This window comes from Caloenas nicobarica, chromosome 2 (assembly GCF_036013445.1).
Source record: "Caloenas nicobarica isolate bCalNic1 chromosome 2, bCalNic1.hap1, whole genome shotgun sequence".
In the NCBI taxonomy this organism is placed as follows: Eukaryota; Metazoa; Chordata; class Aves; order Columbiformes; family Columbidae; genus Caloenas; species Caloenas nicobarica.
This window is the reverse complement of record NC_088246.1, coordinates 39,683,744-39,694,412: the sequence shown is the minus strand read 5'-3', so window position 1 is coordinate 39,694,412 and position 10,669 is coordinate 39,683,744. Positions and strand designations below refer to the sequence as shown.

General features: G+C 35.8%; 1 protein-coding gene across 1 annotated transcript in view; it reads right to left on the bottom strand.

Moving 5' to 3' along the window:
- Positions 1–2,301: 2,301 nt before the first annotated feature.
- KCNH8 (potassium voltage-gated channel subfamily H member 8) overlaps positions 2,302–10,669 on the bottom strand; it is a 189,685-nt gene continuing 181,317 nt past the window's right edge. The window contains exon 16 of the mRNA XM_065628355.1: positions 2,302–3,012. Coding sequence (XP_065484427.1) covers positions 2,302–3,012 — 711 coding nt within the window. The remainder of the gene's footprint in view (positions 3,013–10,669) is intronic.

Here is a 10,669-nt window from a genome sequence, read left to right as displayed (position 1 = left end):
TGAGAAAGAAAACATGCTCCCAATTTATATACATAAGGGAAATTATTAAATGACATTGGGAACTAGGCACAGTAGACAGATAGTGTATTTGTGCAGTCCCAGTCGAAAGCTGGGATACAATGATCTTAGGTGAGCCTGTGTATTTCGTTAATGCAATAGTTTGAGGGCAGGTTACTTTGTGTGGCATGAAGAAGGTAGCAGTGAAGAGTCAGGCCACTGAACTTTTGGCTGGTCTGCCAGGAACTCATCCCCACCAGCCCACATTATGCAGCCCCTGACTTCTGGCAAGTGGGGCTGCCCTGGGTGTGGGGGCGGGCAGCTGCGGTGGGGTGGGCAATGGAAGATTGCTAGAGCAGCCAGGGTTGTTTGCAGAAATAGCATAGGCCTGTATTTGCTAGTGTTTGTTATTGTTACTTTTTTTTTTTTTTAAATTTCTGGGTCATTCCTTATTTAATCAGCACTTCTCTACTCAACCATAAACTAAATAAAAACTGGAAGAGAGCGGAAGTAAGGAACCTTGTATATAAATACTCATGTTGAAGTTTAGACACTGACAAAATTCAGGCAGCTTAAAATGAGGGATGAGACTCTGTCCTTAATTTGTACCAGTAGGAGAAAGGATGTGAAAGGATGTAAGTTAGGATGTGAAAGGATGTAAGTTGGGCACAGAGTATCAGCTGGGATTTGTGTTCCCATGCACATCCTAATCTTAGCAATGAACTTAGTCTTTGAAGTTTTCAGAAAAAAGAACTCTTAAGGAAGTTAAACATAAATCTGTTCTCTGTAAAAATTTTAATTTGATAAATATCACCAGTTTGCATGAATTATTAAATAACTTAATTTACTTCTCCATTTTAGAGCATTTATTTTGGGTTGTAAACATGGTGTTTCTTTTTTTTTTTTAGAAATCTCGCTAAAGAACATGCAAATGCGATGCATACTGTGCATCTTTAAACATATAAATCAAAATCAAAATGTAAATCCATAGCTCTGATTGCACTGTAGCAGTATAAGTTTCTAATACATTAAATTCTGAAAAAAACCCTTAAAATTTGCTTTGGTCATTAAATCACATTCTGAATTAAATAATTTGCCAAACCTATAGTCTTTTTTTTTTTTTTTTTTTACCAAAGGTCAAAACTAGTTTTTACATATATAAGCAAAAAACTATCGGACAAATAACAACTCTAAATTTATTTCTTTGATTCTGACTAAACCATTGTAATTTTCTCTTTTAATATTCCTCAATTTGCTCAGTGGTTTTCATCCTTCTTAATTTTCTTGTCCAGATACAAAATCCCAAAACAGGGATTGTGTAGTAAAATGTTGACTTGCTCTTATCAATAATACTGCAATACTTAGACATAAACCAAGGGTACTTAACGTTATCAGTATAAACATTCGCTTTTTAAGTAGTAATAGCTGACTTAGTATAGGATACAACATTCCAGCTGTTTGATTTTTTTAAATAAAATAATACCTTAATTTATTTGTATTCCACCAGCATGAATACATTCATTGCAAATTACATGCACATAAAAGGGAATCAATTTGTAAACTACATAATATCTTAACAATAGATAGTATTTGATCTAATACATGATGGTAGTGCACTTCTTGTTAAAACTGCAAGCTTTTGCCGAAATGAAAACAAACTCTTATTCTCCTTATAAATATTTTAAATAATTTTTAAGTACATGTTTCATACCAAGTTTATAAAAATAGCATTTTTAGGTAAATTAAGAGGTTTCATTTACATGACAAATAACGTGCAACAACTAACCACTCTCTACCAGCTCTATTTGGTTGATTGTCTAGATGACATGCAGCGATAATTGTCCCTTTGCCTTCACAGAACTGACAAACAGACCAGCAGGACCCACAATCACCTGAAGCAAACAGTGCCATAGATACTGTTTGGGAACAACGGTCAGACACTCAGGGAAAACCTTTGCTTCGATGAACAAAAGCCACCCATGACAGTTCTTTTGTCCTAGGCTTCCAGCTGCTCTGACCCTCAGGGTCTTTGCACTATCACGAGAGTCTGCCAAACAGAACAATAAGATGTATCTGTATACAAAAGGCTTTTCATCATGCTTTTAGAATCTAGAATTTTTTTTTCCTATAGTATGAACTGGCAATACCTTTTCTATATACCTTCTTCTAGAAATCTGAATTTTCATGTTTGTAAGTCTCCATGATTGCCAGAGAAAAGGTCAAATAAAGCAGTTGTGCAGAACTCTCTGAATTTAAAACTGACAGCTGTGGAAAGTGCTTTGAGTACCACTTCACTGTTTCTCATTAGACATCTATGGCTTGGTAATCTTTATCTTTGACGTCCCTTGTGCTCGTCACAATGTCTATTGGGAAATCTGGGGTCTGTGCAGAAACTACTCCCGCTGTTCCTTCTGGGTCCCATGATCCCGGCAGGTTCTCCAGGCTTAATGAGCTGATTGCTCCTTGGCTGAAGCTACCTTCCTCAGATCTGCTGGGGAGCATGAGGTGTAATGATGTCTCTGATGAAGAGCATACTGAAGAAGAAAGAGTTGCTGAAATAGACTGAAGAGGAGTCAAAGTAGTGTCTGAACGGGGAGAGGTGCATCTTAAAAACTGCAAATTGTCTTTCTGGATTACCTGATACTGGGAGGGGGAATTGTGAAGGACTGGTGTATAATAAAATTCACTGTCTATAGAATTTTGTGGGTTGGGTTCGGTTCTTTGGGGACTGCTGCCCACAGAGGACAGATCCATATTCCAAATGTCACATAATGTGTTGCCGCGACAAAGTTGTGCTTTGGTGCAAGTAAAGTTGCCAGCTTGCATGTGCGTGCAAGGTTGATGTGTAGTCCAAGCCATTCGAGACTGCAGACTTTCCAGGGTAGGGCTTCGAGATATACCGTGCACAGCACAGAACCCGGGAGGCTTCTGGGATGTGAGCAGGTTCTCCAGAAGGTGCATCACATTCTTCATATCCTTACTTAATTGTGAGACTTCTTGAGTTAAAGTTGTCACCTGTTATGGAAGGGCAAAATATCATAGGATTTTTGTAGTTATGCTTGAAATACACACATATGTACCTTTTCTCCTTCTAAAAATATCAGCTTTCATCTCTGACACAGTGTCTTTACTTTAAAGAAATATACTCTACTAATATATGCCTGGGAAATAGTCCATCCACTTATCTTACCACAGCTACATGTTACACTTCCTGTGACGTATTGAAATAATCAAAGCAACTCAATAAAAATGTATGGGGGAAACACCATAGGCATAGTTCTCCTGATTTTAAATGATAGTCTGTATATAAAGAATGGCCTTAGGGTCAGAACTGAGGTGATTTCTAGTGGCAATATGACAGCAATAGCTTCTTGATCAATCCTTAAATAGCTTAATGCATAAACCATTTTTATTAACCAATTTTATACTGATGAATGATATCAAAATGAGTTCTTGTGGAATCTTGTAGAGAAATACACATGTGAAATATATTGCTGTCTTCACAGTAAAATAAAATAAACCCATACCCAAACTCTAAAAAACCACTTGTTATCTCTAAACATTTAAACAATATAAAAAGCCTGTGAAACAGTTTGCTTCCATGTGGTTAAGTTTATGCTTGAATGGTATTGCATTATAACACTAAGATAATAATCCATAGCATAGATTACTCTGGTGTGTGTGCAAAAGGAAGAATCATGTTTTCTTTTTTTTAATGCTGAAATCACTGACAGCATCTAATTAATTAAAATAATTACACGAAGTCTTAATCTCCTCAAAACTGCTGGTTTGTCTGGTTGCAAATTTGTGGTTTAAAGTAAATTAATATATATTAACATTAATGGGGACATTTGTTAGGAGATTATAAGGACATTTTGGGAAAAAAAAAGCCTAATTCAAAAATAAAAGTGATCCACTCACCATTTCAAATGTGTTTGTCTTTCCTGTTTCCTTCTTAAGGAAAAGTTTGTTGGAAGTTAAGGTCGGTCAACTATTTTTAATGAACAGAAATGAACCTATCAAGAGGTAGAAATGAACTTTGTCTCCATGGTAGCTAATCAATCTATTTTAGGTCAAACCACTGTCATTACTGTTAGTCATTACTGTTAAAACAGAGTTTATTATACTGATGATAGTGAAAATACTCAGAAAAAAAGACATGACTGCACATTTATCTTCAGAAGAATAAACCACCTGCCAAAAAGAAAAAAGGCTAATTCAAGGGGCCTTTCTTTGCTGTGAAGACACCATCAGTTAGATGCCCTACACAGATTAATTTTAATGTAATCAGAAATAGAAATACAATTTTCATTTTTTCTGACAGAATAGTTCCTAAGAAATATCCTGAAAAGACATTTCAGACTGAGTTTGACTGTGTTACTACAGGCACAATAATTCTAAAGAAATTCCGAGTTAGAAGGAAAGTAGGAAGCTCCAGTACAGCTCCTATACATTTATTTGTTTCTCTCTGAGCTAAGAGTTCAAACTTATCATATTAATAGTTCTGTAATGATCACACTACCCCTGGAGGGAAAATGCTTAAAAGGAGGAGACTCTTGAATGACATGTTACAGGATCTCTGCCTCTCTTTCTCCACCTTCTCTTTCTTTCTGCCTTGTTTATCTAATTAAGTCACACTACATAGAAAATAACCATGGGATCTCCTTCTGTCAGCTGAGATTAAGCTTTGAATGCCTGGTAACTCATTTGAACTTCAGCTAACACGAGGCATATGTTAGCAAAGTGATTTGTGAACAGGCTTTCTGTGGTGTCAGAGCAGCCAGAGAAGGTTCTTAGTGCTGTCAGACTGTAAGGAAACACACCGTGAGATTTCTGGAGAAACCAACCATGCAAGAACTTCTGTGCTCTATCGGGAACTGGGACATGGCATTGCAAAACCTCCAAAAGCTTCTTTGGGAGGAAAGGGGGAAGAAGGACAACCAAACCCATGACTACATAGATCTACTGGTCATCAGCTCTTTTTAGGATCACCAGTGGCCCCTCCTCCTAGCAGATAAAATAACTTTGTTTTCTGTGCCAAATTTCCCAACTTGCATCCATTTTACAGGGCTTTCTGCAGTTGTGCAGATAGGAAGATTGATGCTACCTTATGACTATGCAACTGACCTGAACTATCAATGCTCTGTGAAAATATCTGCAACTTTAAAATATCTTATTTGGCTTGGTCCATTTCTGATTACCTCAGGCTTTTTTAAAGTTTAATTTATTCTTTAACGCGTTTCTTTTGCCAATTTGTTAAGACAATACAGCAAAAAATCTCAGCATCAGTACTTGTGGCAGTCCTGAATTTCTGTTAAATACAATGTGCTCTAGTGCCCAGATACTATTTTTGATATGTCAGCTAACTCTTGGAGTGCTGTCTTCTCATGAGCTTGCTCTTGCACAAGCATAGGAACTGACCTAAGAAACCCACCTTTGATGTACGCTTTAATAGCTTCTAGCAGTGTGATAGTTTAAGATCCAAAGTAGTTATGCCTGGCTTCATTAGAAATTAACCACCATTTAGTGTCATCTATTTGGACCAATACTGCTTGACACGCAGGCAAAGCAAATATATAGTTTTTCTGGATAATTTAAAAACTTTTCTGGATTTTAAAAACTGTTAATGTTACCCAATTAGCTCTCCAATATCTGTACTAATATTAATTACCATCTATCTCTATATTATTACACTTACATACTTACATAGTATACTGTTACTGTTACTATCAATACTATACTGTTTATGCTATCCTTTTTACACCCTGCAGAGATTCTTGAGCAGATGCAAATAAGCAGGTGTAGCAGGGTACAATTTAATCAATAATGTTAACAATTTCACAGTGCTCCAGAAAGTGCAAAAGAACAGACATTAAAAGCAAAAGAATTTTTATGGCTATGAAACAGAAATTGAAGGCAGTACAGTTTCCTCCTGAGCAAAAGGACAAATTCCTTGCATGCTGGTAAGGCTATTCTCTTTTCAGGAGTTCAGTGATTATTGCTAGGCTATACAGCTAGTTGTACAAATGGTTCCTGCTGTGCTAGGCAGATAGCTTTAAAACTATCTGTGAGATCCCAAATATATTCTAAAAGCTGCCTTAACAGTTTCTAGGACTCGACAAAGATACCGCAGTGTTTCCTCATATAGAAACTGGGATTTATACAGATTTAGTTTGAATTAGCAAGAGTTGCTTCTCAGACTGGTCAAGAGCAATGCACTGGTACCTTTTTAGAATACTCTGTTATAAAGAAAGAATACCTTTCAAAACAGGTTAAAAAGTAGTGTGGGCTTTTTTTTTTTTTTTTTACACCCTGTGGACTTAAATAATAATATTTTCCGATGCCCTAAACAATATAAGTTTCAGTAATTGTATTTTGCATTTTCAAATTACTTCTACAGTTTCAGTAGAAAGAGTCTTTTTCTTTACTACCACCATTAAACTGCTGTGTAGTTCGAATACTCTGAAAGTGAGGAAAGGTTCTACGTAATGCAAGATGATGATGGTGATTATTATCTTGTTTAGATTGTATTGGCTGTACAGGTTTCTCTGTTTTTTCATTACATATTCTGGCATTTAATTTTTTTTTTTAATGTTAAATTTTCTACTAGAATGCTTATGGCTCATCGCTGTTCCTGGATAAATCTGGAATAAACCTATAAACCTTTTTTTAAAAAAAAAACAAAAACAAAACCTTGTTTTTTGTTTTCCTGATAAGAAGCCTAATACATTGGTATTTTTTCCTCTCTGTACTTTACTCCCTTTTGCATTTCAAACTTCACCTAGATATCTTCCTACCATGACTCTTTCTCAACACCCAAAGCAGCGAAGAAGAAAATTTACTTCTTGAGAAATAGAAGTTGCATTTTGGCAACGCAAGGAAGCTGCCTGGCTTGCACTGCATATGGCAGCTTCCCTGTTCCCTTGCTTAGTGTTTCATTGCTGCTTCTGTTCTGGTGCTTCAAAAAGCCAAGGAGACTTTTAGCCATAATGGGATGTCTTTTAAGGCTCAGATTAACTAGCTGCCAGTCCTCTGTTTCCCACTGAGTGTATTGTTGAATGAATGAAACTAGAACTGAGCAATAAGCAAACAAGTTATATATGCACATAAAGGAATACATAAAAGAGAACGGGAAATACACATTTCTCAAGAATAAATAATGGCAAAGCGATGTAATTCTCTTCTTTAACTGAAAAGCTGGTTTAATAGATAAGAGGAAACTGCAGGTGTAATATATATATCTTGTCAGAAGAGTTCTCAGATATTACTGTCCCCATGATTTTCTTCTAAACCAACTAAGAAAATAAGACCAAGATGTGATCACCATGAGCTGGATTCATATGTTTTTGGAATGGTTTATGATAAACAGTTTGCTGTCATCCATGGACATTTCAAGCCATTCTTTTTAGCAGCCTATCTTGATCTGTTTTTATTTAATGTTTATTTTTTATCACTAAATGGAATCTGTATTCACTTTTAAATATCAGTAATATGAAATTCAACAAAGATAAATGTTAAACATTAGAGCTGAAAAGCAAATGTCAGAGGCATGAATGTAAGTATAATATTCTTCCTATGCAGAGTATTATAGAAAAAAGTCTGTGGAGTTTTGCTGAATGACACTTTGGAGACATTAATCATGCTCCCAGAGTATATCAACAGCATTTTTTTTCTTGGACACAGGAAGGAGGTTCTCTTAACTGGGAATTACTTAGGCTGATGCAGCTTGAAATCATGTACTTTGTCAGTGACTTTAAAGATCTAACCAAAGGCAATTCAAAAGAAAACTTGAGGGGCAAAGAAAGCCAGAAGGAAATTGGTTTGTTGAGATCTGCTGGAACAGTATGTTTCCAGTATAAGTTTGTTTTAGAAGGAGAAGGAAATCAGCTTTTCCTTACATCTTCTAGGCATAAAAGAAAAAGCAGCGAACTTGCATACCAACAGATTTACATTTAGATATTGGGAAAATAGGTCTTTTCAGTGCAAGAAGGTTTTGAAATGCTTGTTAAAGAGTGAACCGGATAGTCGTCATCATCTGTCATGACAGTAATATATTTTATTCAAATCTGAAGTCACCTTTTGGTGTCCTGTTGATTTTTACACTGCATGCTCTCCTCTCGTCATTCATTTCTTTGCCTGAGGTGCCTTTCCACCAAGGAAAAGTTCAAGAGAGACACTCGACATAGGACTTACGCCATGTATGTGCCATATGTCCTGCTTAAAAAATACATTAACCTAAGTTTTAATGTATCAGCTGTTTTTGTTACCTTCATCTGACAATAGCTATTAAGCTAACATTAAAAAAAAAAGAAAAAAAAAAACTGGGAAGGCTACTCTACAATCATCAAAGTACAAGAGCAGAGAGAGACGCAAAACAACAAGGTAGGAGTTCTTTGGAAATATGAATGTCAGTAATAAAAGGAAAAAATATTTTTACAAAAAAGGTGTTTACTTGGTGTTTATAGTTTACAAAGCTTTTATTTCTTAACACACATTATACTAGGTTGTATGTCTTGACATTTACATAGTTTAACTCCAAAATGGATAGATTAGTCCTAATTAGTGTTAATCATCAATAAATGTCATTAGTTCACTTTTGGACACATTTTCTTGATTGAAGGATGTTTTCCAAAGTAAATTATTGAGATACCCTGTCTGCAAAATAATCTATCTCTTGTGATAATATAGTTATGAGCTTGTTACAAAGAACATGTTTTTAATTACTGTAAGTCAGGGGAGTTCTTCATATGAGTTCTCAAAATACAAATTGAACTCCAACAGTTCATCCTCTATGTAAAACTGGATGCTAGATTAACCAAATTTACTCCATTGGCACTGATTATAAAACGACTGTTTCCATCACATCCATACATTTTTATTATTAAGGAATATTTTTTGCTTAAAAAAAAAACCTTTTTTTTTTTCCTGTCCTGAGAGGAGAATGAGATTGATTTTTGGCAGCTGAATGTGAAATACGTCTTAAAATAATCTATTTATAAAATTTCTTTAGGTGATTTGGAAAATCAACATATTCATTTAGGATTGTTCCTTTTGTTAGATGAAAGTGAAATATCACTGCGAATGCATTTTCTCTGTTCTGAATAAGTGCCAAATGCTTAGAGTATTTTAAGCACTTGCATCTAAAAAACCTAAAATTAAAAATAGCTCAGTTTGCACTTAGCGCTCCAACACGCAGCTAAATAGAAGGCAATTTTCTAGTACAAAACCTGATGCTATTCATATTTTCTCATGTTTGTTTGTTTTTCAGTTGAATGGGAGAAATGTGAGTACTCTGTTCATTATACTGTTTTAGTACTATAATTCTGAGGTCTACTGATGTGGTAAAGAATGAAATCAGCCCTCAAATTCTGAAGCTGAATTAGGCTACACTGGACATGGGTCTTATTTGGGAAAAACAGGGGACATGCAAAAGAAATCTGAGTTCGTCTACATGCATTGTGCAAGATGTCATGTATATCCGAGCATGAAATTCTGTACCTATATATTTGAATGGAGAATGTGTACATGTGCACTCTGCAAATTACAGGAGAAAAATTATGACTAAAATTTGTGTATCTTCTTATTTTTAACTGATCTATGTTTTAAGTAATTCAGATTTGGGTCTTTCGCTTTGAATCAAAATAGAAGTATTTCCATGCTCTTTTTGTACAGTTGCACTCAAATGATAGAGAGCTAAAAGCCTATTCTGATACAGACAATGGCACAGTAATAGACAGGTGCTTTAATTTAGACTTATGGCCACCTGCATATCTCAGAAAATCTGCTTAGTGTTTTCCTGGTTTTACTTCTGGGCTCCTTAATAGTTATGTATGATTGTACCAAATAAATGGTGCCTCTGAAAATATTCTGAATGTTTAGATACACCCATTTGATCAGTATCTGCAGAGGAATGCATTGGAAAGACCAGCTTGGGCGTACAGATGTCTGTAAAGAAAGGATGCATACTTGTAAAGCAGAAGACCTATTCCTAAATTCCCTCTCTGCCTAATTTGGGACAGGTCTTTGAATCAAGCCCTCCCCAGCTCAGAAAATGTGCCATACTGTTAGGTATTCAGTCACCTAATCTTGAAACTGTTGCTTAAATAGCTGTGTTTTTACAGGAGCAAGAACCTGAACATTAACTCTCTTGTCTGTCACATACTGAACTATAATGAAAGTCATGCCTTTTTTATTCAGTGATTATTTAGACTAAGCAAAATGGGCAAATTGGGTAGGAGATTAAGTAGTCCTATTCCACCCCAGTTTACAATGCTGAACCAGAGGGAAATGCCCTTTTATCAGCTTTGATCTCATTCAGGCTCAAAGTGAGTAGTGAGATTAGGTAAGGGAATGAAGAAGCTGGGTAATCGGCTGAGCAGCCAAACCATGCAGCTAGACAAGAGCAATCTGGGGTGCGTTCATGTTTCTCTCACGTTACCTAATAAAGTGTCTGTGCTCACTTTGAAGCCTGTCCTCCTTAGATGAAGTCTGCGCATCCATTAGTCCTAAAGTTTATACATAACAAACTCTGAGAAGTGAAATCAAGGCTCTGTCTTCTGTTTGTCTCATTCTTAGGTAAAAGAACTTTCCTTTGGATTACGTAGTGGATGTTATGCTTAAAATACTGCCAAGAGCTCCACTAGATATCTAAGCTGCGTATAGCTTGTTTTGT